The 26,699-nt window shown below is 48.0% G+C and overlaps 1 protein-coding gene across 2 annotated transcripts; it reads left to right on the forward strand.

Annotated features, from left to right (window-relative positions):
• The first annotated feature begins 453 nt into the window (after positions 1-453).
• Positions 454-25,912, forward strand: LOC133110738 (transmembrane protein 198-like). 2 transcript variants are annotated; one of them, XM_061221015.1, is made up of 5 exons: positions 454-738; positions 19,753-19,997; positions 21,401-21,976; positions 23,460-23,608; positions 24,629-25,912. In XM_061221015.1, exons 2-5 carry the CDS (start codon positions 19,844-19,846, stop codon positions 24,779-24,781), a joined length of 1,032 nt encoding a protein of 343 aa, XP_061076999.1. In that variant the 5' UTR covers positions 454-738; positions 19,753-19,843; the 3' UTR covers positions 24,782-25,912. The 2 variants fall into 2 exon arrangements, with proteins under 2 accessions (XP_061076999.1, XP_061077000.1); XM_061221016.1 differs by lacking the exon at positions 454-738 and adding an exon at positions 888-1,022.
• The last annotated feature ends 787 nt before the right edge of the window (positions 25,913-26,699 follow it).

The raw sequence follows: 26,699 nt of genomic DNA on the forward strand, positions 1-26,699 counted from the left end.
ATTAAATACATTTAGAAATAAAATTGCCTACATTGAATTAAAAGCAAGCCAGTAAGGGCCAATACATTCAACTTTTCCATTTTTAGGCTATTCTGTTCACGAAGACTGGGTAGAATAGATAGTTATTTTCCCCAGACAAGTCGTTGACATACAGGAAGCCAATCATGTAAAATAAATAAAATAGAAATGAGTAGTTGCGGCCATTACAATGGCTTGGTAGTTTGTGCCAAATATGCAACAGCAATACTAATCTTAGCATACACAACAGGGATCCCCGTCCCGCTATTAAAACAGAAGACAAAGGCTAACATAGCGTCACCTCAATCGTCCTTGCGTGAGGTCCCCCCTCCCTTTCGTCACGTAACCGTCACCAACAGATGGTCTATTGGCTATGATGCTGTTCAACGGTTTCCACCGCAAGAGATACCCTCAGATACAGACAATCCCCTCCCCTCGCACCCAGCCCCCATTTTTTTCCCGAGACTTGAAGTTTGTGTTTGAAAAACCTTGAAACGTTTGGGCATCAATTTACAGTCGAGGGAGAGAGAGGGAGAGAGAGCGAGAGCGAGAGAGGGTGGGGGAGGAAACCATTTGGTCTCCTAACTTTTTCCAGACGTAGCCTACTTCGCCAGCTAACTGGCTAACATTAGTTCGTGATAGATAGGCGAATATGTGCATCTTGAATAAATGAGCATAACATTAAATGAACAAGAAATTAACGGCAGCAGCAAAATCAAGGTAAGCTCTTGTCTAAAACATTTCTTGTTCTCTCACTGTCCTCAGCAGAGAAGGAAAAGTCTTAATAATCACAACTGCCCTGTAGCTATATTCCAGCCAGGAAGAAAGCAAAGTCAGGGCATTTTGGGGAGTTGACTGATTTGGGTAGAGAAGGATTGATCTTTTCTGTAGTCATTTATACGGATAACACTAATCACGAACAGTATAATCCACTATCTTGTTCGTTGTGCTGGCGTGGTCCCTTCGCTCTCAGGAGGCAAATCCACGTAGCAAAGGGAAGGGAGGTAAGTTTTCACTTGTCCGTTTATGCATTTCTGAAAGACCCAATGCGATTGACAGTTAGTTCTGTTACAGTGAATGTATATTAGCAGTTTTTAGCTGTCCACTCACTAGGTCTGCGTTTCAGCGGGTGTCTTCGTATCAGTTAGCTACATCGTTTCCTCTCATTAAAACGAACGGCAAACGGAAGTTTGTTGGCATTATAAAGATCGAAGTGAACATACTGTATATTACAGCTGTTACAATTCTGCCATTACACATCATTCTGCATCATTTATGCTTAATGCACACGCCTAACGTAAATATTTGAACAACAATAGCAGATAGTTTGATGGAATGTCTGATTTGATAATCAATTTCGGTTTTAAACTAACATTTTAATTTCATTTCATTTTCATTTCACGTTCTTCTCTACTGCATGTTTATTCGGGAGCCTTCCATGCAACTGTTAGGCCTAATATGTTATACACGGTGTATATGCTGTTTGCGTGATGCACAGGGTCACTTGTTGATTGTGGAAGCTTAACAATACTGCAGATCAATGTATTTTAAAAACAAAAAGGAAGTCAACAGAAAGGGTCAGCAAAAAATATATTAAAATCCAGAACTTCTGGTTCTACCAGTGTTTACCATAAATGAATAAACCAGACTCTGCATTTTTTGTGCCATGGTCAGGTTTTTTTCTAAGTTTATTCTTGTGAAGTTAAATGATGACTGAATGCAACAGGTGTTTGTGGCAGTATAAGGAACTGGATGTCTATTTTAATTAGCAGTTATAATTGCACATAGTGGCTCATTGAGCTGATATTGCATCTCTAACGGAAAGCAAAAATAGGCTACTACTGCAATTTCATAAAGTAGTCTGGTAGATTTATATGGAAGGAAACATTTGCTTGCTCTTGGTGTGGTGTCTATTTTGGGAATTGGCTGTTTTGTCCTCCAATCAGTCAGGTCAGATGCGCATTGTTTTCACCCCTCCGCTGCTTTGTGCACAGAAACGCAGTTGCCTTGCCTCACTCTTCCAGGATTAAGCATGTCTTTGAGAAAAGCATATAGACACCTCGGTCACTTACGCTGAACACATAGCATCCATTGTTGTATTATTTTCTGTTTGGGTGCTGACAGTGTATTGTGTGTTTGTGTGTGTGTGTGTGTGTGTGTGTGTGTGTGTGTGATTATACCTACACTGAAATGTCATGATAACCCAGATCCTGAGCCTCTAGTTACCCTCACTTACATGCTCAGTCAGAGGGGATCAGGTGGCTTTATTTGACTCTGCTTCAGAAAGATATGACTGCCCCTCCCTCCCTTTCATCCTATTATTGAAGCGCTTTTTCCACTCTCCGGTGGCCCCGAATATTAAAATGTGTAATGAAATATAAATGACTTTAAAATTGGTTGTCAGCAAATGGTACAGTTATTCAATCAAGCAATTCACCGGGGACATAGCCAGGCCAGCTGCACTGCATCATGGGAGAATGACAACTTTTCTCGTCAGAGGTGATCTTAAGCGGCTTGCACATGATCAGTGTCAAAAAAAGTCGACATGACGAGAAAGCACAGTGCGTCCGGAGACTTTACAGCTTTGTGCGACGCAGACGGATATAAACGTGGAAGAACCTCCTCTGTGTGTCTCTCAGTTTCCCGTCTTCCTGGATGGTGAAAAATAGTGAAGCCCGCGGTCTCGGATCAAGTCCGACCCGTGCCGGTGTTGATTGTGGCGCACAGTTGGCTTCACGTCACCCGAGGGTTATATGGGAGGGATTAAGTCGACAGGGATAGCAGTTGGCCATCCATGCGCCCATGGCTTGCTCTCTGTGCACTATGATTGGGTGTCCTCCACCCCCTCTAAGCCAACAGCACCCATGCACCACTCTCCTGAGCTGGGACTAGGGGGCATATATGGATGCGCTTGTACTTAGTTCACGAATTGGACATTGCACATTTTGTTGGGATTTCAGTTGCCAAATAAAAAAAAGGAATTTTACTCTTAATTTCAGGCATAGTTAGTTCTGACATAATGTGGCTTTAGAGGATGCATAATCCCTCAAAATATGAAAAGTGTAATTAAGGAAAATGAACAACTTTGGGATTGCAGTTGCGGTTGGAATGAAAACCAGTAAACACAGGGGTCCCCACAAACAGGTTTGAGAACAATTGCTTTTACAGTTCCCACTGTGTTTTTACAGTTCCCACAGTGCTTTTACAGTTCCCACTATTCTTTTACAGTTCCCACTGTGTTTTTACAGTTCCCACAGTGCTTTTACAGTTCCCACTATTCTTTTACAGTTCCCACTGTGTTTTTACAGTTCCCACAGTGCTTTTACAGTTCCCACTATTCTTTTACAGTTCCCACTGTGTTTTTACAGTTCCCACTGGGCTTTAGTTTTCCATCATGGTTCTTCTTGGGTATTTCTCTCATATTTTCTCTTTTATTGGCCAATTCTATTCGTAAGCCCACCCCACCCTTGCAACCAGTTACGTAAGTGTTTTGGATTCAGATATTTTTCTGTGCTTGATTTAACTTGCCTGGTGTAATTGAGCCAACCAAGAGGACCAGAAGGCGGGGTTTTGCACGTTTTGAGTGTATTTCATAGGTTCAAATACCCCAGACAAGCCCAGTAAAGCCTAGAAAATTATTTGAATCCAAAACAATTACGTATTTGACAAAGGTCTGCTTGCAACACCCTCCCATTGGTTTGGAAAAGCACAGACCATCACGTGCGCTCCCTGCTATGTGCAGCCAGCCACCACCTCTGTTCCCTCCCCAGTCCCTGAGCCGGATTTCACAGTGCTTCTCCGGCCAGCTCGATTCCAGAGCGTGGCGTTCCACCGCGCCAAGTCCGAGCACTCTAGCTGGACGTCCCATCAGGCACCCGGCAGCCTGTTTCTTGTCTTCCATTTTGTTATTCTTTCCTTCAGCTGTTCCGTCCACCTGAGAGGTTCTTGGCTTTGACGGGGGCCGTTCCCCTCTGCGTGGCTCCTGCCGCCCCAAGGCGTGGGCCTGCCACCTCCTCGAAGGGTTCAGCGGCCTGGCTCTCGGGCCAGGTTTCCATTTTCCCGATTATTTGTTTTAATTTGTCCTCGTTCATTCTGATTTGTGAAGGGCTCCTTTGTTGGCTGTTCTCTCTCGCACGGAGCGCAGTGTACCTTCTCGCGGCCTGAGTTTCAGGCGTTTCCGTGCGGGCGTGTCGGCCACAACCAGATCCGAAAACGAAGCATCGAGAACGGAGGAAAGCGGAAAGAGTCGGGGGAGGCCTGAGATGGGAACCGTTTGGATCCCGTAAGGCGAGAGCGTCCCTCCGCGGACGTCCGCTGTTGGAAGCGCTCCGAGTTCGGCCCGCGCGTTTTCCCGCACTTGGTTTGTCTCCAGTTCCCACACGCACTCGTTGGCCCACAGCTCACAGTGCAGTTTTGTTCGCTCGGCCACATCCCCCATTGTAACGGAGGAGCTTTCCCCTCTTTTCCTCAGGACTGCCTTCCCGGTGGACTTCCCCCTCGTCTCTCTGTGTCTGCTCAGAATTTTCCGTCCTCTGCGATCCCAATTGCCAAGATATCTCTGTTGCGTGGCCCATTCAGCCTTTCACTGCGCAATTGGCTCGGCTGAAAAGGCCATCTTGTGCTTGTCATGGTTGACTGTATTTCCTCAATGTGATTACAACCTTGATCTCTTGGCAGTGCGACCTTGTATGCATCGCCCTTGTGTGCTTTTGTTACTGTGCAAATCCCAGTCCCAGGCCTAGGAGGGCAGACCATTCAGTGCTCTTTTCTCTCAAATTTTTTGCTTTCGTCTGTCTTCGGAAACCACCTCGAACAGTTGAGCATCTGGAAGGGGAAATTAGAGTTTCCTGAAATCCGGTTCTAGCGAGATTGAATCAGTGTTGGCTTTAATTGCCATCGCTAGTTGGAGGCCCACCTGCATGAAGATTGTGACTCGACCATTGGTTTATTAGCATCTCTGGGAATTTACTAAACTGGACTACAAAAGCCAGTTCAATCCATCCAAGTTTGGTGTCATAGCTCATCCTTAGTGTACCCCAGTATATGCTGCATTAATAGCCATTTATATATGGCTATTCCTGTTTCTGTTTTTGTTGTGTACTGTATTTGCTGTACTATGAATTTTTTTCTTTTTATATTGACATGTAATACAGTAAAGCTTTCTCACTAAATCCTCAAATCCAAATCACTGTTCGGCCTCTCCCCGCCCATGCCAGTCACACTTGCATTCCATCAAAGCAGCAGCAGAATAGCTGAGATTACTGCTAATGCTCACATGAACCCTTTCTTTGTTAAGTCTTTGTGTTTTCACGGTGGGACAGATTGAATACATGGTGTTATACCTTCATGGTGATTTATACCATGTGCTGGAGATTTATATCAAGTTTGGTGGTGGATGCAGTACGTATGAGCAAGGTTATGAGTTTGTGTGTGCGTGTGTGTGCGTAAATGTGTGACTGTGTGTGTGTGTGTGTGAGTATCCTTGTGTATGCAGAAGTGTGGGAAAGTCTGTTTGTGTGCACGCATACACACATGAGTGAGTGTGTGTGTGTGTGTATGTATGTGTGGCTGTGTGAGGGACTGTATGAGTGAAAGATAGCAGAACACTGGAGCGTAGTGGTTAACGTACATGACTGGGACCCGCAAGGTCGGTGGTTTCGACCGTGTAGCCACGATAAGATCCGCACAGCCGTTGGGCCCTTGAGCAAGGCCGCATTGCTCCGGGGGAGGATTGTCTCCTGCTTCGTCTAAATGAACTGTACGTCGCTTCGGATGAAAAGCTTCAAATGACATGTCATGTCATGTTCAGACTGGCCTCCCGCTGTTAGCCACCCCCTCTTACTATGCAGGGAGGCTCTGGCCTGGACTGGAGCGATGTTGTATTTCTGTGCTGACCGCTGTGGGGTGCCTCTTAAGTACAGGCCCAGGCTCTCTGCTGGAGGAGCTGGCGTGCCGGCTAAGTGCACTGTGGGCTGGGAGGGAAGGGACTGTGGAGGACCCGGGAAAACATGATTACACAGCAGCCGTGAAGCAGGACGGCCACCAGGAGCCTCCAAATGATAGACCTCGCCCGGCAATGACAGAGATGGAAATTGGTGGGGGGGAGAGCTCGGTCCTATAAGGTCCTTGGACTGCCTCCACCATCGTGATGTTAGTTCAACTGAGATTAAGTGTGCCGAAAATAACACTGTCGGATAGACGGGATTGTAAGATTTCCATACATGGTAAATGTGGTGAGTGGTTGGCATTTATGTAGCGCCTTTATCCAAAGCGCTGTACAATTGATGCTTCTCATTCACCCATTCGTACACACACTCACATTCACACACAAACATGCCATGCAAGGCACCAACCAGCTTTAACGTGACTTCATTAGATAGATTCAGCTTTGCTTAACTGTTTTTAAAACTGAGTTTTAACTGATAAAACGTGAAAAACAAAGGGAGCGATAGTTCCAAAAAAATCACTAAGAGACATCGTTCCCTCCGTGTGTGCATGATGGCCAAAATTTCAGGGTCTAGCTCATGGGCTAGATGTGTTCTGCTGACCGGATCACTTACAGCAAAGAAAGCCTGAGGAGTAAACTGACCGGTGGAGGGGCTGAACCTTCGAACTTTAGTTTAGTGATTCCCTCGGAGTTCATTTTTCACATTCTCGCACCTGGACATTTTACAGTTTTCACTGGTGATGTACAGTCAGGGATCACATCTGGAATGATGTTATTGAAACGGTAGCCCAATAGCCTGCAAAAATAATAAGCCAAATGCATCACAGGGGAATGTCGCCATTCGACATAACCGTATGAAATTCGACGGCTACAGGAAAACTAGCGAACAGTTAACTTACTCAGTCTGCCTATATGAATAGATCTAGCATTAGCTAGCCAACAGCAGTTAATAGTAGGCATTAAAGAATGGACAGAAAATTAATAAATGTTTGAGGCTGCAGTGCATTGTTATGTAAGCCCTGCTAGGAGGCAGACACTCAACTTCTGCCTTATATCCTCCTAAGTTTTCAGTATTTTACTTTATTACTTTATTTTTGTTGAATGTCCCTGTGATGTTAAGAGATTAAGAGCAGAGACTTGTGTTCCCTGCAGGGGACAGAAATTAATTGTGCTGTCTTCAGAGGATATTCTCATATTATCATAGCTCTTACTCTGAGGTCTAGTTCTAATGAGGACTTCTCATATCTGTGATGGAGTTTACAGTATACCTGTGCTCAGATGCCTTGTGGTTTCAGTGTGAGTGCAGAACTCATAATAATCCGGTGTCATTTCCTCTCCTTTCCCCACACAGCCGTGCCCACCCAGTGTTTCATATTTGTGAAAAGATGATTAAGTGTGTATCTACTATAGCGTAGCAGGGCGGGGCGGCCTGTAGCGTAGTGGTTAAGGTACATGACTGGGACACGCAAGGTTGGTGGTTTCATCCCTGGTGTAGCCACAATAAGATCCACACAGCCGTTGGGCCCTCGAGCAAGGCCCCTAACCCCGCATTACTCCAGGGGAGGATTCTCTCCTGCTTAGTCTAATCAACTGTACATTGCTCTGGATAAGAGAGTCTGCCAAATGCCATTAATGTAATGTCATGTAATGTAAGGCATAGCCTTCTGAAGCAAATACTCAACTAGTTCACATTGGTTCGGTTAATGAGGAGGTTTAATGGGAGCTGCGTTCGACTGCCGAGTATCAGTTACAGATTGTTACCCGCTAAAACTGACCTGTCACGCCCCGTAGTTATTTAGGGAAGTTTCATAATAGGCTACCGTGAACACTCGCTTATTTACTTGATTACTTGAAGACGGGCGATGTGGCCACCTCTGAGACGGTTTTGTTTGGGCTTGTTACGTTGCCGTGACTCACTCGGGAGACTCAGACGCTGTTGGCAAGCGGCGGCCGCCGCTGCAGCGTGCGTTTCGGAGACCGCTTCAAACGCTCCTCGCCGCGTCGCGCTGTTCAGTCTGCTTCTTTCATGCGAAGCTCTCCGGACGCGGAAAAGCCCCCTTTGTGCGGCTCCTTGTGAAAGGCCTCCAACAAGAAGCAGTGTGTCTCTGTGCCTCCCGGGGGGGGGGGAGGGAGATAAATTACACAACAATCGGGAAGATCCGCACTCGAGAAACACGCCTCGCTTTCTTGATTTTATTTCCACTTTTATAATAGTAATAATAATGCTAGGAGTCCAAACATTCGTGTTCTTTGTTACAAAAAATACAAATACTTATTTGGCCTTCCCTGTGTCACGCAGAAAGGATTTCAGTAATTGATGCTGATTCAGTGTGGATTTCGTGTGCAGTACTGAAGGTAAACATTGCTCTTATTTATTTATTTTTTGTAGGCCTAATCTAATAATGATTCGAGTAACTGGCAAATGTTACTGGCTAATGTGAGATTGGATGATTGCATTGTCTATTGTACATTTCTGTGTATAATATTCCTGAATTTGGAGGATACTCAGAAGAAATATTAATAGGAGATATTTGCTTAAGTGTGGTCTTCCTTGCTGTGTTTACACAGAGAGTGAAATAAAGAAACAGTACTCTGTTAAAAAAACAAAAGCAGCTCAAGCTAGGTTTTGAAACAGCTGGTGGCTGGTTGACCAATTCAGACCAGTTCCATACTCAATGTCAGTGTCAGTCAGATAAACACATCTTAGGGCCAACCTACTATCAAGGGTTGAGCTGACCAGCATGCTGTTGATCAGCTTGCTGTCTACATGTTTGGCTAGCCGCGGGTGTAGCTACCCTATGTGGCAGTTAACTGTGCCTTTAAAGTGGCCTGTAAGTGCATGACTGGGACCCGCAAGGTCGGCGGTTCAGTTCCTGGTGTAGCCACAATAAGATCCGCACAGCCATGGGGCCCTTGAGCAAGGCCCTTAACCCTGCATTGCTCCAGGAGAGGATTGTCTCCTGCTTAGTCTAATCAACTGTCAGTTACTTTGGACCAAAGCGTCAGCCAAATGACATGTAATGTAATGTGTCCTATTGTACTGCACAGGTTTCTCATTTTATTCACGCTGAGCTGAGCCGTTGGCGCCAGGGAACATTTTTCTCGAGGTGCGCGAGAGCGCCTCCTCTGGTTAAGGACGCACAGGAAGGGCAGTCATCCCCCGCAGCGATAGTGGAAAAACAAGAATGAAGAGAAGGGGTAGCTGCTCAACGCTCTCCAAAAATGACAAAAGATGAAGTGATGAAAGCGGAGAGATGTGATGAGGAGGAAAGTTTAAAGTTTAGAGTTAAATGTGTTGGTATATGAACACAGGCTGCTGTGCTCCAGGTTTCCGCCTGCCTTTAAGGCCGATTTCTTTACAGGGCTGCAACAGAGAGCTCACAGGCAGCCTCTAGGAACTAAATCAGTCTTCATTAAAAACTAGGCCTTCATAACAGTTTTGGACTTTCGGACTGAAGACTTCCCTCGGTCAAAGGCTAAAATGCTGAGCTGAGGTACTTAGCAACAAAGGGGGCTTTCCCCATTTGTTCTGGGACCTGTGTGTGTTTCAGGGGAGAGGGTCAGAGAGAAAGAGAGACAGGGTGTTCTAGGGGAGAGAGGGGGCATTCACTGTGAATTTCCCACTATTCATTGAAAATCAGAAACTGGGGCAAATAAACATAAAACATGGGAGCTCTTCTGACGGAAGGAAAACAGTCCGTGTTTCTGTATAAAGTCCAAGGTTTCATGTTATAAATTAACCAAATTCACAGAAAAATATTGAACATTTGCTGAATGATATTGAATATTGAATGCGCTGAACATTTCACAATGGATGTCAAAAAGGAATAAAGTAGGCCTTGTATGGAGTAAATCAAATATGGAAAATTATAATAATACAAAATAATACATACATTTAATATATTTTATATACATATATATATATATATATAATATGTATATAAAATATAAATATATATAAAAATATATATAAAATATGAAAAGTGGAAGTGGCAATCATTTATATAGCCAATTTGGCCACACGGTGTGAAGTGTTGCAATATCTCCTTTGATCTTGATCATGTAATTTAATTACATATATTGGCTGCGTATCCCAATTTCCTCAGGGTTTGGCTCGACAACACTGCCTTTCGCTTTTGTTTCTGAACGCACAAGCTGTTCTCCAGAGCTTCTGACGTAGGTTGCAGCTGACGTAGTTACGGAGCTCGGCGGTGCTGCGGTCGCTGTCCGGGCGGAGGGCCTCGATGGTATCGCGGCTGTAACCACACGTGATAACTACATTACATTACATTATTGGCATTTGGCAGACGCTCTTATCCCCAGAGCGACGTACAGTTGATGAGACTAAGCAGGAGACAGTCCTCCCCCTGGAGCAATGCAGGGTTAAGGGCCTTGCTCAAGGGCCCAACGGCTTTGTGGCTACACCGGGATTAGAACCGCCAACCATGCGTGTTCCCAGTCCTTTACCTTAACCACTACGCTACGCTACACCTGAGCCTCCTTCAGATCACGCATATATATTTCCGAAGTATCTTGAGCGTTAGTTTCATTAGAACGTTCTACACATTTGAAGCGGTTGCCTCCAGACCAGATCCTCTCAGGACTCCCGTGGGGAACACGAGGCCATGTATGAGAAATAGGAGACCTCATGTGAGGAATACGAGGCGTTTTCCCCTGTGGGTTTTGTCCGTTGTGAGTAGCGGGTACTTCCTGTCTTGTCCGAGACAAACGTTTGGAGACGTGGCTTCCTGTCGTGTCTGGGATCATCTCTTGGCAGATGAGTGGAGCCCACGTGTGCTGAGCCTCTCCCAGAAACCTTAGTCCCCTGTAGTCCCTTCTGTGTCTCTCTGTCCTGGTAGTCAAAACTTTTCCGTAGTTTTTTCTCCCCGTTGATCAATCGCAGAGCTTAAACCGCACAAAGTAAACACACATCCTGTTTAAGCTGGGGCGTGTTTTCTTGCTCTTGTGGAGCTCAAAAAGCATATTTACAAAATGTTTCTGAAAGCTGTTTAACACCCCTCCCACCCCCCCCTCCCTTCCCCCCCCCCCCCCCCCTCCCCCTACGCTGACCCGTTCTAGCAACTGCCCTGCTAAATCCCAGACTGCAGAAAACTTGTGGGTTTGCACATTTTTCCACAATCTTGTTTGACTGGTTTTTCAATTCAGGGGAAGATTAGGCAAGCACTCCAGGACCCATGAGACTATAGTCCCTGTTACTGTCGTTTTTCCATCTCTGTTTCCTGCATTTGTTGCCGGATTTATAAGCGAAACTCTTCAGTGACACTGCAGGGAAGCTTCCTGTTATTTGTCATGAGCAGTGATGCACAGCAGCATGTATGGGACATTTTTTTGAGCGTAGCCATGACCTGTACTTCGTTGATTCATAAGTGTTAATTGTTTTAACTGATTGTGAGTTGTATAATTGTAAATCTAAAGGGCAAATGTCAACCGGTCATTGGATTGTTGCGGTTACAAGCAGACCTGGGTCAGTAATTATATGTAATTATTTTGGATTCAATTACTTTGCTGTGTTCGATTGATCTTGCCTGGTGAGATTGAGCCAACCAAGAGGACTAGAAGGCTGGGGTTTGAGTATTTCATAGGTTCCAAATACACCAGACAAGCTCAGTAAAGCGTAGAAAAGTATTTAAATCCAAAACAATTGCGTATTTGACCCAGGTCTGTTTTTACGAGATGGATACATGACCCCCCCCCCAGTCTGCGTGCGGTAACCAGTCCCTCGTTTGCTCGTTTGGACAGGAGCTGGTAGGTTCGTTTGTAGAGTCTCGGCTTCCTGTTCTGCTTCCTGTCCCTGAAGGAAGGTCACGGAAGAAAAGGCTGACCCCGAACTAGTCTCACCTTCCTCTCAATCTGTGCTTCCTGAGAAACGAGCGCAGATGCTTATTCACTGAGCTGATATCGGCCTCCATTCTGTCAACATCTCAAAAGTCTCCGTCTAAACGTCTGATTTGCCCGCTCGTTGTGTACGGAAGGGTGCGGCCAAAGGTATAACATCCCTTCTGTAGCCGACAGGAAACCCGTTATCGAGCAGAACATCCCGAACACGGGAGTGCTAAGGGCGGAGGGTGAAGGCAGAGGTGAATATCTGGTTACCGAAATTGAACGTGTAATGATTTAACCAGTGGGGGACAGGGGTCAAGGGCCAGAGGTCAAGGTTCGAGAACTGTAGCATGCCTCACGCTGAGCGGTTAGCCATGCGACGGTATCCGCATCGGCGATACGACGCCAGCTCAAACGAGTCACAGCGCAGAGCCGTCGAACACAGAACGGGAGTTTATGAAATGTGCAATAGGTCATTTCAGACTTCTAACGGTCAAGAGAGGAATTGCAGCAAACAAACACCTTCAAACCACGACACTGTTTATCCCTCCCCCTTGTGAACACGCTGATGTTGAAATGCCATTAGCTGTGGCAATTTGAACCAATTAGCTTGAATTATTGTACAGCTGTACGATGTTTTAGTGCAGAGTGCCGGCCCGTCAACTGCATATTTTGAAACCCGAATTTAAGGACTATAAACACAGGCAAGGGGTGAGTCAACATGTCAGTGAGCCTTTTTCAATGATAGGAAGGGATTGTAGCAATGGTCTTGTAGCAATGTTTTAACACAAAAATCTTACCTTATTGTAACTTTAAGGTATCGAAATGCAAAAGGTAAAAATGTGGAGGGTGGTGTCCTCCTGGCAGAGAGTGTTGGGGGGAGCGGCTCTTTGACAGAACCTCCGCCAGGTGTGTTTGGGCACCCATCGCAGCTGACTCACCACACCTGCATAAGTACACCTGAAACCTGAAACTACACAGGTGGAGTTAAACAAGCTTTTCAAGGATATAACAGGCGGTATAATGCTTGTGTTTGGAACAAATAGCCATACAGGAATGCATTCAATGTGTATATTATATAAAATGTATGCAAATATGTACACTATTTCACATACACAGAAACAATAGAAGACTATTGGTGGAAATGAGGTGGTTTGTTTTTGGCACAGATATTGCATTTCCACATTGGACTGCTTTAGAGAGTTCAGTTTGAGGGAGGGGGAGTTCAACAGGGGAATACTGAGATGGGGGGAGTGGGGGAGGGGGGCCGGGGAGACCCCTGGCAGCAGTTGGCGGGGGCGGGTTGGACTCTGCTCCAGCCACTGCTCACTCCCACACTCCTGGTGCCCCTCTGGTTTGTCTAACAGCTGGGTGGTGAAGTCGGGGCCTGGCTGGCTAGGGCCCCCCCCTTACGTAGGACCTGCCTGAAACCCCACCACCCTACCCCACATGACAACCCTTTGAAGTTTAGGGTTTTTAAAAATGTATTTATTTATTTGTTTTTACATTTTTAAGTCAGTGATCTTGTTCTTGAGCTCCGTTGCACTCTGCTATTGTGATACCAGCATTAGAATGTTCTAGAGCATTCCAGTCACTGCTGGTTGGTAGATCTCCAGGGACAGGGTTGCTTACCGCTGCCGTATAGGGTTAATGAAACCACCCAGCGTTTTTGGCTCACGTCTTTGTCAGGAGCATAGTGCACTGTCCTCCTTTTCCCAGGATAGTTAAAAACAGGACAATGCACTGTACTGAAAGGACAGGGTGCTATGCTCCTAGTGGAGGCGGGACAGGAAACTGGGCTTACCTTGGCTGGTAATGTAAATACAAATACATTCCTGTGTGCAGTCTGCATTTTTTATGTTTTTATTTGTATTTTTTTTTTAATTATTATTTTTTTTTTTGGGGCGACATTAGTTCAGGCAGTAAGAGCTGTTGTCTGGCAGTCGGAGGGTTGCCAGTTCGATCCCCCACCCCAAGTGTCCCTGAGCAAGACTGGTTGGTGCCTTGCATGGCAGCCAATCGCCGTTATGTGTGTATGAATGGGTGAATGAGAAGCATCAATTGTACAGCGCTTTGGATAAAGGCGCTATATAAATGCCAACCATTTACCATTTGGCTGCCATTTATGCCATTTATGTTTATAATTGTTCCAAGAGGCAAGCACCAATACCATAATATATTCTTCTACAAGTAAGCTATTTTAAAGTTTTTGGTATCACATGAATTTGCCTGTGCCGTGTTAAGTTGCCTCACAAGGAGTTATTTGGTGATTTGGGAAGGGGTCGTCTAGTTGGCACAAAGAAATTCAGAAACTCGCTTTCCCTTCTACTTCTCCCTTCTGGGTTTGCCGTGAATTACGCCTCCTTTTGCAGCTCTTTGGCCGGAGGGGGTGAGTGTAGCCGGCTCTGTGGCGTCGGTATCATGGCTACCCCGGCGTGTCTGCGTGGCCCGCCAGCTCGGTGGCCTGCGCGGGGAAGACTGATGGAAATGGAATGAGAGCGAACCCAGTAAACTCTCCCTGGCCAGAGCTCCCTGTGTTCGGTCGCGGTCGGGGGTCTTGAGAAGGCCGTTTCGCCGGGCTCAGAGCGTTGGCCGTGCCCATACCCGCCTCACACAAACCCACTCCTCTCTGCATCTCGAGGGGTGTCAGTGTCCGCATTCCAAACAGCACCCCCCCCCCCCCCCCCCCGACTCCTCCTTTCGTCTTCTTTCCCCTCTTCTCTTTGCATGGGTTACCCAGCATGCAGTGCGGTCTGTGCCAGTGGAGGTCACGGTCAGTCTTTGTGAGCCATAATGGCTCCATTCTCCCTGGACCGATCGCACCCAGCTCACTGCACAGGCTCCCATTGTGAGAGGGGGAGGGAGCGGGACAGACACACGGACAGGGGAGTGGGAGTGTGTGTGCGTGTGTGTGTGTGCGTGTGTGTGTGTGTGTGTGTGTGTGTATGTGTGTGCATGTGTGTGCGTGTTTGTGTTTGTGTGTGTTTGTGTGCGCGCGCGCGTGTGTGTGTGTGTGTGTGCGCGCATGTGTGTGTGTGTGTGTGCGCATGTGTGTGTGTGTGCGTGTGTGTGTGCACGCATGTGTGTGTGTGTGTGTGTGCGCATGTGTGTGTGTGTGTATGCATGTTTGTGTATGTGTGTGTGCATGTGTTTGTGTGTGGGTATGTGTGTGTGTATGTGTGTGCGCGTGTGTGTGTGTTTGTGTGTGTATGTGTGTGCATGTGTGTGTGTATGTGCGTGTGTTTGTGTGTGTATGTACGTATGTGTGTGTGTGAGTGTGTGTGTATTTGTGTGCGTGTGTGTGTGCGTGCATGTGTATTTGTGTGTGAGTGTGTGCACATGTGCTTGTGTGTGTGTGTATGTCTGTGTGCACGTGTGCATGTGTGTGTGAAATATGTGAGTATGAGAGTGTACACAAGCATACATGTGTGAATGTGTGTGTGCGCCTGAGTCCTGTGTGCAGGTGTGTGCTGTATTACTGCGACTGTATATGGTACCTCTACGTAAATCTTCCTTTTTATTTTAGACTGAAAATGTAATAAAGCATTCCACAGATCAATAATGCTGTTTGTCAGACATACTGCAAGTCCAGGCTGGGGTTATAAAGGGGAAACAGCAGTGCTTTGGTGTGCTTTGTGTTTAATTTAGTCAATGTTATTAGTGTAGATTCATGATATCTGCCCTCACTAATCTGGGCATAGCCAGGTCTGACACATATGTAAATCTCAGATGGACGCATTTATTTTTTTTAAAGATATTTTTTAGGCCTTTTTCAGCTTTATTGGACAGTATATAGTATAGAGAGACAGGAAGAATGGGAGCGAGAGAGAGGGGAAGACATGCGACAAATTGTCAGACGGTCGGATTCGAACCGTTGACGTCGCGGCTCGCAATGAGCATGCGGTCAGTGCTCTGCAGGCTGCGCCACCGAGACACCCCTGATGGATGCATTTATATATCCTCAGGTTGTGAAGGCTTTTCTGCGTAAGAGCATCTTGATGAAGGTTCGGTTGATTCTTTACCTCGCTGCACTTTTACACTGTGTGCTTCTCACAGAGAACACTTAACACAGGGCCACGGCGATGAGCAACACTTGCCCTCTCCGCTCCTTTCCCCCGAGTGCAGCGTCTGCTTTTCCCATCCTCCGCGCGTCAGGGGCAGGGCCGCGGCCGGGGGGGAAGAGCCGGGGAAGAGTCGCTCCAGAGCGAGTAGCGCTCCCGAGGGAGTGAGTGAGCGGAGAGGGGTGCTCTGGCAGACCAGTGCAGTTCCGCCAGGCCGTCATTCTTTCCGTGTGGAGTCACGGGGGGAAGGAGGGACTTGAGAAGGAGAGGGAGAGAGTGATTGAGAAGGAGAGAGAGAGAGAGGGAGAGAGTGATTGAGAAGGAGAGAGAGAGGGAGAGAGTGATTGAGAAGGAGAGAGTGAGAGAGGGAGAGAGTGATTGAGAAGGAGAGAGAGAGGGAGAGAGTGATTGAGAAGGAGAGAGAGAGGGAGAGAGTGATTGAGAAGGAGAGAGAGAGACAGTGAGGGAGCGACAGACAGAGTGGGAGAGAGACAGAGAGGGAGGGAGAGAGAGAGAGACAGACAGACAGAGAGAGAGAGAGAGGGAGGGAGGGAGGGAGAAGGGAGGGAGAAGGGAGGGAAGGGGGCCAGGGTTCTGGCTGTTTTCCTCCTGTCCCGAAAACGTGAGTGTGCTGTAATCAGATCATGGCTCTGGTGAGATCATAGCCAAGTTGCTTTCCAGAAGAGAGGGGCAGCCCACTCCCCTGCCTCCGCCCAGCGTTGTTTGGAGGAGACCGCTGTGTTAACCCCTCGCTCCCCTGCCGTCTCGGGAACCAGCGTTTCTCCACATATTCTCACGTGCTGGACGAGGGACACACCGGCCTGTCGGAATGCATGCATCATCCACGGAAGAGTCGGGTTCGTTTGCGTAGCGTTCATTGGGCCGAGGTGGTTGTAGCCATGGTGAGAGAAATTTAGGCTGGGATTCAGTCAGTTTGTCTTCAATTTGTCATGGACTCATGATTAAATTCGAGTGTTCATTTGTTTCTTCTGAAACGTTTCTTCTGAGTTCAGCAACCACCACACGTGTTCACATGTTCTTGAGGAAAAAAGGCTTGGACACACACACTGAATTTACTGTTTTGTCAAAGTAATAGGTAATTTCTGGCTTGGCCATTGGCCATTGGCTGTGGCAATTAGAACCAATTTTCAACCAATGAGCTTGAATTATTGTACAGTTATACAGTGTTTTGGTACAGTGTCGGGCTGTCTACTGTATGTTTTGAAACCTGAATTTAAGGACCATAAACACGCAGAGGGTGAGGTGTCGTTGAGCCTTTTTCAATGATAGGAAGGGATTTACAATGGTCTTGTAACAATGTTTTAACACAAAAATCTTACCTTTTGTACCTTTAAGGACAAAATGTTGATTGGGTAAATTAACCTGGCCAAATTCTCAGTCAGGCCTGATCACAAATGGCACCAGCAACACTCATACCTTGATCACACCCCTCTCCCATTATTCCAGTGCATTAGACCTGTTGTTCCAGCTTTTCTTTGTACTCAGACTCCGCTGCTTTGATTGGTTCCTCCTGTTCAATCAGAGATAAGCTCCTAATTCCGCCTTTGCTGACAGCCCCTTGTTTCCTTTCATGTCAGGCCTCTTGAGATTACATCATCTCTTACTGTGAAAGCCACTCCCTGAGGCAGCTCCAGTATCATCAATAAAAGCGTGTATTTAAAGGCTCAGATATCGACTAATCGGTGAGCCGTGCCTTCCCGCAGTGCAGAACGCTTCCTGCTTTAGGGGTTGGGCCTGCTTTAGGGGTTGGGCCTGCTTTAGGGGTTGGGCCTGCTTTAGGGGTGGGGCCTGCTTTAGGGGTTGGGCCTGCTTTAGGGGTTGGGCCTGCTTTAGGGGTTGGGCCTGCTTTAGGGGTTGGGCCTGCTTTAGGGGTGGGGCCTGCTTTAGGGGTTGGGCCTGCTTTAGGGGTTGGGCCTGCTTTAGGGGTTGGGCCTGCTTTAGGGGTTGGGCCTGCTTTAGGGGTTGGGCCTGCTTTAGAGGTGGGGCCTGCTTTAGGGGTTGGGCCTGCTTTAGGGGTTGGGCCTGCTTTAGGGGTTGGGCCTGCTTTAGGGGTTGGGCCTGCTTCAGGGGTTGGGCCTGCTTTAGGGGTTGGGCCTGCTTTAGGGGTTGGGCCTGCTTTAGGGGTTGGGCCTGCTTTAGGGGTGGGGCCTGCTTTAGGGGTTGGGGCCTGCTTTAGGGGTTGGGCCTGCTTTAGGGGTTGGGCCTGCTTTAGGGGTTGGACCTGCTTTAGGGGTTGGGCCTGCTTTAGGGGTTGGGCCTGCTTTAGGGGTGGGGCCTGCTTTAGGGGTTGGGCCTGCTTTAGGGGTTGGGCCCGCTTTAGGGGTGGGGCCCGCTTTAGGGGTTGGGCCTGCTTTAGGGGTTGGGCCTGCTTTAGGGGTTGGGCCTGCTTTAGGGGTTGGGCCCGCCTCCTTGCGCTTCATTCTTGCGTGCTCTCGCTGGACAGCCAGCCTGTGTGTTGCTCTCACTGTATGAGCGCAAGCCTCAGGTCAGCCCGCGAGTTACTCAAATTGTAATTTTATGACTTACTGGTCTTCTGCTGTTGTAGCCTATCCGCTTAGAGGTTTAATGCGTTGTGTGTTCAGAGGTGCTCTTCTGCATACCACTTGTTGTAACGTGTGGTTATTTGCATTGTCACCTTCCTGTCAGCTTTGACCAGGCATTCTTTACATTACATTATTGGCATTTGGCAGACGCTCTTATCCAGAGCGACGTAGCCACAGGCCGCATTCTCCTCTGCCCTCTCTCATTAACTATATATTATGGCAGTAAACCTGTGCAATTATGGGTAAAATGTGGTGCTCAGCCAGTATGATACTTTTTATCTGTACAGCCTGATGGATCTTCCACAAAGTGGGGATGGTATGTGCTGTGTGTGGTGGCCTGGCAGTCTGTCCAATTGCACATGGAAGGGGTCTGCTGCAGATTGGTCCAGTCTGTTGCGGGGAACATCATTACACGCACAGTGCCTAGCAGCTCACACGAACAGCACTCTGTAAGCAGTCACCTATCGGGGACTACGGTGTAGAAGCGGTCATGTCCTCTGGGACACTCTGTGTTAGTGGTCATGTTCTCTGGGACACTGTGTAAGTGGTCATGTTCTCTGGGACACTGTGTACGCGCGGTCATGTTCTCTGGGACACTCTGTGTTAGCGGTCATGTTCTCTGGGACACTCTGTGTTAGCGGTCATGTTCTCTGGGACACTCTGTGTAAGTGGTCATGTTCTCTGGGACACTCTGTTAGTGGTCATGTTCTCTGGGACACTCTGTGTTAGTGGTCATGTTCTCTGGGACACTCTGTGTTAGCGGTCATGTTCTCTGGGACACTGTGTGTAAGTGGTCATGTTCTCTGGGACACTCTGTGTTAGCGGTCATGTTCTCTGGGACACTCTGTGTTAGCGGTCATGTTCTCTGGGACACTGTGTACGCGCGGTCATGTTCTCTGGGACACTCTGTGTAAGCGGTCATGTTCTCTGGAGCACCGCATGTAATCGGTCACGAGCGTATGACCGTTGTTGAAGCGGTCACATTCACTAGGCTGCCGAAGTCTCGCCCGGCTGTGAGATTTCACAGCAAGCACTCAGTCTGGCAGAGGACGATGCAATGCTTATTCCGTTATTCCAAGCCTGTGGAACCTCTTCCTCCAGCATGGGATTCCAGAGTTGAGGTGGGGCCGGGCCCAGCACTGCGAGAGTTAATTGTGCTACACAATCGATTAAGCTGGTCGTTCGAGGATCCTCGAACTTGCGTTTCTTCGCTTCTACACCGTAATTAACTCGGATGTCGTGGGAGAAACATACCACGCCTTGATGCTTCACGTGTTCCGGTGGAAAACTCACGCGCGTTGTTCTTCTTCCTCCTCCGCAGATGGGACCTTCCCTGGCGGGTTTCTGAGTAGCGCCCCGCCCCCACAGCGCTGTCCACGGTCTTCCTCCCTCCGTCCCCGTTTGGCTGCAGGATGGCCGACCCCTTCTGGCCGGCCCAGGATGCAGCGGGGCCGGGCGCGGCCGAGGCGGACGCCTGTGAGCTGGAGATCGAGAGGAAGTACGAGGTCATCCCCGCCATCATCTGCTCCATGTGCTGCCTGTTCGGGATCATCTACTGCTTCTTCGGTAAGCTCCCAAGCCCCTGGCAACCTGGCGTCCATGACAACCCCTGCCTGGCAACCGCCGGCTGTTCCGCACACTTATCTGTACGTGAGGGAGATCTCTGTGGAGATCCTGTGTCTGTGACACACACACACACACACGCACATACACTGGCGTACGTACACAGTGACACACAGACGCCTGCCCTAGGGTCGTCACTTGAACCAAAAACAAATTACATTTGAATACTATATTCCAGAAAACACCAGAGACAACAAATATATTCACATATATTTTTTAAATTTAAATGAAAATGTCAATATTACATCATTAATGCATTGCCATGAAATACTTGTGGGCGCTCACTCACTATTATGAGTGTTAGGTCCACAAGGGGGCGGAAGAGGGCTGTGTTTGTGATTGTGAGACAGCTCTTCTGTGATTGGCCAGTTTAAATGGCTATGAACAAGTGAAATAACAGGGTCATTTGGAAGCGAGAGGTAGCATTTTGAAATGGGGAATGATTTAGTTAGATTTTCAGCTCAAATGTTCATTTTTACAATTCTAATGTTTGTATTTTTTTTCTATTCAATATTAAATGTCAAATCTAAATCTAAACAGAAGCACCTGTAAACATTACTTAATTGCCTTTGTGGTAGACATCAGCCACAGTATATCAATAAAACCAGTCACTATAAAGCTTTTTGTTCTTTGCTAGACAGTGAGGTAGCGACTGTCCAAAGCTCTCTGGGGTTCATTTAATGTCTCCACCTCAGTGGCAGAATGCCTAGGGCTTGAGCGTTGAGATCTGGGCCATTCCCAATCACCTGGTCACCAGTCATGGCTGCAGTCAGCCGTGTTCTTCCAGTCCCAGATCCATTTTCCTACTCATATACAAGATTGGCTGGTGGATCACTCCAGACCTTTTCTCCCAGATGGCTGCCCTGATGCTGATTTCAAGGCCTGCAATCGTGTAGATAAGGAAGCACGCAGGGTCTTCTGATTGACACCGTATTTTACTGAAAAGCACCGGCCCTTGCTGGTGAAGACGGTAACCCTGGACAGACTGACAGGACAAAGTGCACTGCAGAAGAACCATCACCTGGAATTTACTGAATTCGATCCTCTGCTGCCACCTGGTGGGCGTAGCGTAATCCAGCGTTCGCTTGGCCACTCTCTTAACTGTGACAATGTAACTTTATGGCCCTTCTCCAATACTCTTCTGAAAGCCAGTCTGAGACTAGGCCTGAGGGTGGACTCAACCAGCCCCGTTTTCTGACTGCATGTTAAATGTAGCAGTTACGTAGGGATAGCAGGGCAGGGTGCCCATTGTTTGGGAGAAGTGGATCCCTCCGATCCTTCACTCCCTCCATCGTTCTCTCCCCATCCTCCTCTCACCCTGTGTTTCTCTCCCCCGTTCGCTCCAGGGTACCGCTGCTTCAAGGCGGTGATGTTCCTGTCGGGCCTGATGTTCGGCTCGGTCATCATCTTCCTGCTGTGCCACAAGGAGCGGGTGTTGGACACGCAGCTGAGCGTGGAGGCCAGCGCGGGCATCGGGCTGGGCGTGGGCGTCCTGTGCGGCCTGGTGACCATGCTGGTGCGCAGCGTGGGCCTGTTCATGACCGGCCTGCTCCTGGGGCTGCTGCTCGCCCTCGCCGCCCTGCTGGTGGCCGCCAACTTCTACAGCGCGGGCTCGGTGTGGGTGCCGCTGGGCACGCTGCTGGCCGCGGGCATGCTGGGCGCCGTGCTGACGCTGCAGTGGCAGCGCCTCTTCACCGTGCTGTCCACCGCCGTGTTCGGCGCCGCCATCATGACGGTGTGCGCCGACTACTTCGTGGAGATGCTGGCGCTGGGGGCGTACGTGTACGACTGCCTGCGGCTCCGGCCGGCGCCGCCGCTGTGCTGGTACAGCTGGGTGATCCTGGGCATCTGGCCCGCGCTCAGCCTGATGGGCGTGCTGGTGCAGTGGAAGCTCACGGCCGAGGGGTTCTCCCACACCGAGGGTGAGCCGCCCGACCGCACGGTGTTCGCCTCATGCTATTTGGGTATTTGGCGGGGGGGGGGGGGGGGGTGGCTGGTGTTTTCTCTTCCGTTCCGTTGCTCTGTAAAGCGCCCTCTGTAAGAATCACTATACAAACGAGAATTGAATTGAATTGAACTGTGTCTGCGCCCATAATAGGACCACAGTCGCTGGGCTGAGACGGTGACTGTAGTAGCGACTGTAATAATACTGTCTCCGAGACTTAAAAGGAGTTTGGCTACTGTAGTGTAGCGGTTCTGTGGTTATGTCTCTGCTGCTGGGATGAATTAGCCTCCGTTTATTTGTCACATTCTTTGCTGTAGAAAATGGCTCATGTTGGAATTGAATGTCGGAATTGTAATGTAGGTTAATGATTCAGAGAGGTGACTGATTGTGCTTGTCTGTATGTGTATGTATGTATGTGTGTGCGTGTATGCTGTATGTGTGTTCTTATTGTGTGTGCATGTCCCTGCTTGTGTTTTGTGTGTGTGTGTGCTGTGTGTACGTTTGTGCTGTGTGTTCTGTGTGTGTGCATGTGTGTGTGGGCGTGTGTGTATGTCCGTATTGTGTGTGTTTTTGCGCGTGTGTGTTGTGTATGTGTATGTGTGTTTATGCGTGTGTGGGTTTTGTATGTGTGTTTAGGCGTTTGTGTGTTGTGTATGTGTATGTGTGTTAATGTGTGTGTGTTGTGTGTGTGTGTGTTAACGTGTGTATGTGTGTGTTGTGTATGTGTGTTTATGTATGTGTGTTTATGTGTGTGTGTGTGTGTGTGTGTGTGTGTGTGTGTTAACGTGTGTGTGTGTGTTGTGTGTGTGTTAACATGTGTGTGTTTATGCGTGTGTGTGTTGTGTATGTGTGTTTATGTGTGTGTGTGTTGTGTATGTGTGTTAAATGTGTGTGTGTTGTGTATGTGTGTGTTGTGTGTGTGTTGTGTGTGTGTGTTAACGTGTGTGTGTGTGTTGTGTGTGTGTTAACATGTGTGTGTTTATGCGTGTGTGTGTTGTGTATGTGTGTTTATGTGTGTGTTGTGTATGTGTGTTTATGTGTGTGTGTGTTGTGTATGTGTGTTAAATGTGTGTGTGTTGTGTATGTGTGTGTTGTGTGTGTGTTGTGTGTGTGTGTTAACGTGTTTGTGTTGTGTATGTGTGTTTATGTGTGTGTTGTGTATGTGTGTTTATGCGTGTGTGTGTGTGTATATGTGTGTTAACGTGTGTGTGTGTGTTGTGTATGTGTGTTTGTGTGTGTGTGTGTTGTGTGTGTGTGTTTGTGTGTGTGTTTGTGTGTGTGTGTGTTGTGTATGTGTGTTTGTGTGTGTGTGTGTTGTGTGTGTGTTAACGTGTGTGTTGTGTATGTGTGTTTATGTGTGTGTGTTGTGTGTATGTTAACGTGTGTGTGTGTTTTGTATGTGTGTTTGTGTGTGTGTGTGTGTTGTGTGTGTGTGTTAACGTGTGTGTGTTTCTCCTCAGTCATCATTAACCGGAGGCAGAAGCGTGTGCAGTTGATGCGGATCCGTCAGAAGGACGTGCGGAAGAGGCAGCAGGGCGCGGGGCAGGAGGGCTCGTACCGCCGCAAGCCCCTGCCCGTCAAACGCTACGCCGGAGACCTGCTGGCCCCGGTCAGCCTGCGACACACACACACCGCCCACGCACGTCACACACACGCTTCACACACACGCTTCACACACGCTTCACACACGCATCACACACGGTTCACACACGCTTCACACACGCTTCACACACACGTTACACACACATCACACACGCATCACACACACGTTACACACAGGTTACACACGCTTCACACACGCATCACACACACGTTACACGCATCACACATGTTACACACACATCACACACACGTTACACACACATCACACACACGCATCACACACACGCATCACACACACATCACGCACGCATCACACACACGCATCACACACACGCATCACACACACATCACGCACGCATCACACACACGTTACACACACATCACACACGCATCACACACATCACACACGTCACACACACACACACACACACACACACGACACACACGGGCTGGACCGTGTACCAGCACCGCTCTGTTACTTATTCACACCGTGTGAATGTTACTGTCGCGGCCGAGGCAAAGCGCTGTGCTCCGTACCACAGCGCTGCTCGACCTGGGCCTTGAACCCGAGCGTGTCCAGAGCGTGTTGCGTGATAGACTCTCTTATCGCCACTGTAAGATGTCAAATATTAGCCGACTCTGAATGAGCTTGGGGGGGGGGGGGGGGGGGAGCGTTCTCTCTTTCTTTCTGTCTTTTCTCTTTGCTCTCATTGCATTTCTCTCTCTGTCTTTCTGTCTCAGATTCACATTCAGATAAACTTTATTGGCATCACCACACAGCATATTATTGCCAACAACAATAGTTGCAGAAAAAATAATATGAACAATAACAATACACAAACGGCAAAACAAACTCAACTGAACTAAACTGAACTATTTCCTATGCGCAGCGTGTCATAGCCTGATGACTCTGTCACATATTGTGCAGTGTCGTGGGCCCCTCGCCCACTAAAACCGATACTTTATTTATTTCAGTAATTCACGTACTGTTGTGTAATTTCGGCCCCTTGTTTCCTCTCCTGCGCAGAGCTACCTGCAGAGCCTGCGGGACCGGCAGACGGGCACGGGGACCTCTCTCAGCAGCCTGGGCTCCCCCAGCCACACCACGATCGACTTCGACTACGACACCGGCTCCACCGTCCCGCTCACCGCCTCCGCCAACCCCGTCGTCAGGGTCTGAGGGGGGAGCCTCTGTCTGAGCCCCGCCGTCTCCAGGGGCCCGGGGACGGGGCCACAGGTCCAGTCCTCCGGAGCCCGACCAGCTTGTGTGTTTGACGGGACAGAGGGCCGGCCCGTTTCCTCACGTCTGACCCCCCCGTGCTGGAGAAGCCCTCTGCCAGGCCGGCCCGCCACCGCACAGCCCCTGTTCAGCCCTATCCCATCATGCACCTGCCCCGTGGGCAGCAGGCATGTGTGTGAAACTGATTGGCTGACTGTGCGGTGGAGAGCTGCAGAGCTATTATCACAGTGTGAATGATAAGGCGGGAGATTAGTCCACAGTTATCAGGATCCGTCTCAGTGTAAATGATCCGGTCAGATCACAGTGCGCTGGGATCAGAACAAGAGGCCCTAGGCTCATTTAGCTCCTGGGACAGTGAGAAAGTCAGGCCGTTGAATCGCACAAGTCAGAGTCCAGCGGTGTTGGACTTCCTTTCTTTTCTTTTTTTTTTTCCTTTTTTTTTATACAACTTTCATGTTTTTCCTCTTCGTAGCTAAATATTCGTCTCTGTAATCGTAGATGGAACATCGGTGCTTCCAGTCTGGGGTGAATGCAAACAGGACGTGCCTTTTGACCTGGAGAACTCTTTGACTGATTTAAGAGCTCAAACCAGTCCCTCCCTGCGTTCTGTTCCAGGGATATGCAAATGGGGAAGGGTCCAAACTGACTGTGAACCGGTCCCTTGGCCTTGAGTAAACCTGATTGGTAACGCAAACAAACTCACTGGAGAACTTTAGTGCTTCGCGTGGGTCCAGTTGGCCCACGTTAGTAACACTTCTGATAATGAACCGAGGAACTCAAAAATGTTCATGCCTCTGAAGTTTACAAAGAGTACCGCCACGGACATGCGTGCCCCAGAATACTCACATTTAACTTTTTATTTGGAAAAATTGGTGCCTTTTTTATGACAAACGTGGCAGTTACAAGTTATTAATGCACTGCCATTCCTCTTCATAAGGACAAACTTGCATATTTTGTGCAGTTCACCGGTTTTAACATTGGAACGAATGTGAAATATTTTCATGTACATATAATGAATACTAATTTCAAGTTGGAAAAATAAATGTTCCCTTGTTTTTATGGGAAAGCTCAGCAGACGGTGTCATTAATTCGGGGGTGTCCGATTCAATCCGAAAAGGGCCGATTTCATTTGGGTGCAGTTTCTTAACACTGACGCACAAATAGGCCTACCAGGTGACTGCCGGAGCTGACCCGGCATTGATTTCTGTGTCAGAGACATCAAGAGACAGATTCTGACAGGATGCAGTCTCCAAATGTAAATCTCACACCTAGAACGAGCTTGAGACCTTTTTAAAACTTTTTCTGGATGATGCAACAACACACAGTTGGCCAAGAACCCGCGGAGCAGCCAGGAGTCCAGTTAATTGCCTACTAAAGTAGTGGGACTACATATAAAAAAAACACTATGTCCTCTATGGATCACAGAGCACAGATGTAACTACAATTAGACATGGCACGTTCGCTGCCTTGCTCAGGTAAAGGATTAACTGAATCTCTTTTCTTTCTTGTTCTTGATTTTGTCTTAGTCTAAGAAGATATGAGGCTATCGCACACGTTGTACAAAACCTGACTAAAACACAAGCTGAGAAGTGAACAACGCTAACATTGATCATTGTTAGCATCGCAGAGCGCAAACACATTCAAATATTTGCTTGCAAATAAAAGGATAGAAATGTTGCCAAACAACCAAATACAGATGCATTTAAAGGTACAATAGGTAATTTCTGACTTCTAACGGTCAAGAAAGGAATAGCAGCAAAAAATAAGCTCAAACCACAACAGTGTTAATCCCTCCCCCTTCTCTGAATGCGGCAATTAGAACTAATTTTGTTAGTGCCGGCCCGTCAACTGCATATTT

This window comes from Conger conger, chromosome 14 (genome assembly GCF_963514075.1).
Source record: "Conger conger chromosome 14, fConCon1.1, whole genome shotgun sequence".
Classification (NCBI taxonomy): domain Eukaryota; kingdom Metazoa; phylum Chordata; class Actinopteri; order Anguilliformes; family Congridae; genus Conger; species Conger conger.

Coding starts and splice junctions, on each gene's coding strand:
- LOC133110738 (XM_061221015.1), top strand. CDS start 19,844: ATGGCCGACCCCTTCTGGCCGGCCCAGGATGCAGCGGGGCCGGGCGCG. Junction 19,998..21,400: donor GATCATCTACTGCTTCTTCG/GTAAGCTCCCAA, acceptor CGTTCGCTCCAG/GGTACCGCTGCTTCAAGGCG. Junction 23,609..24,628: donor CCGGAGACCTGCTGGCCCCG/GTCAGCCTGCGA, acceptor TCTCCTGCGCAG/AGCTACCTGCAGAGCCTGCG.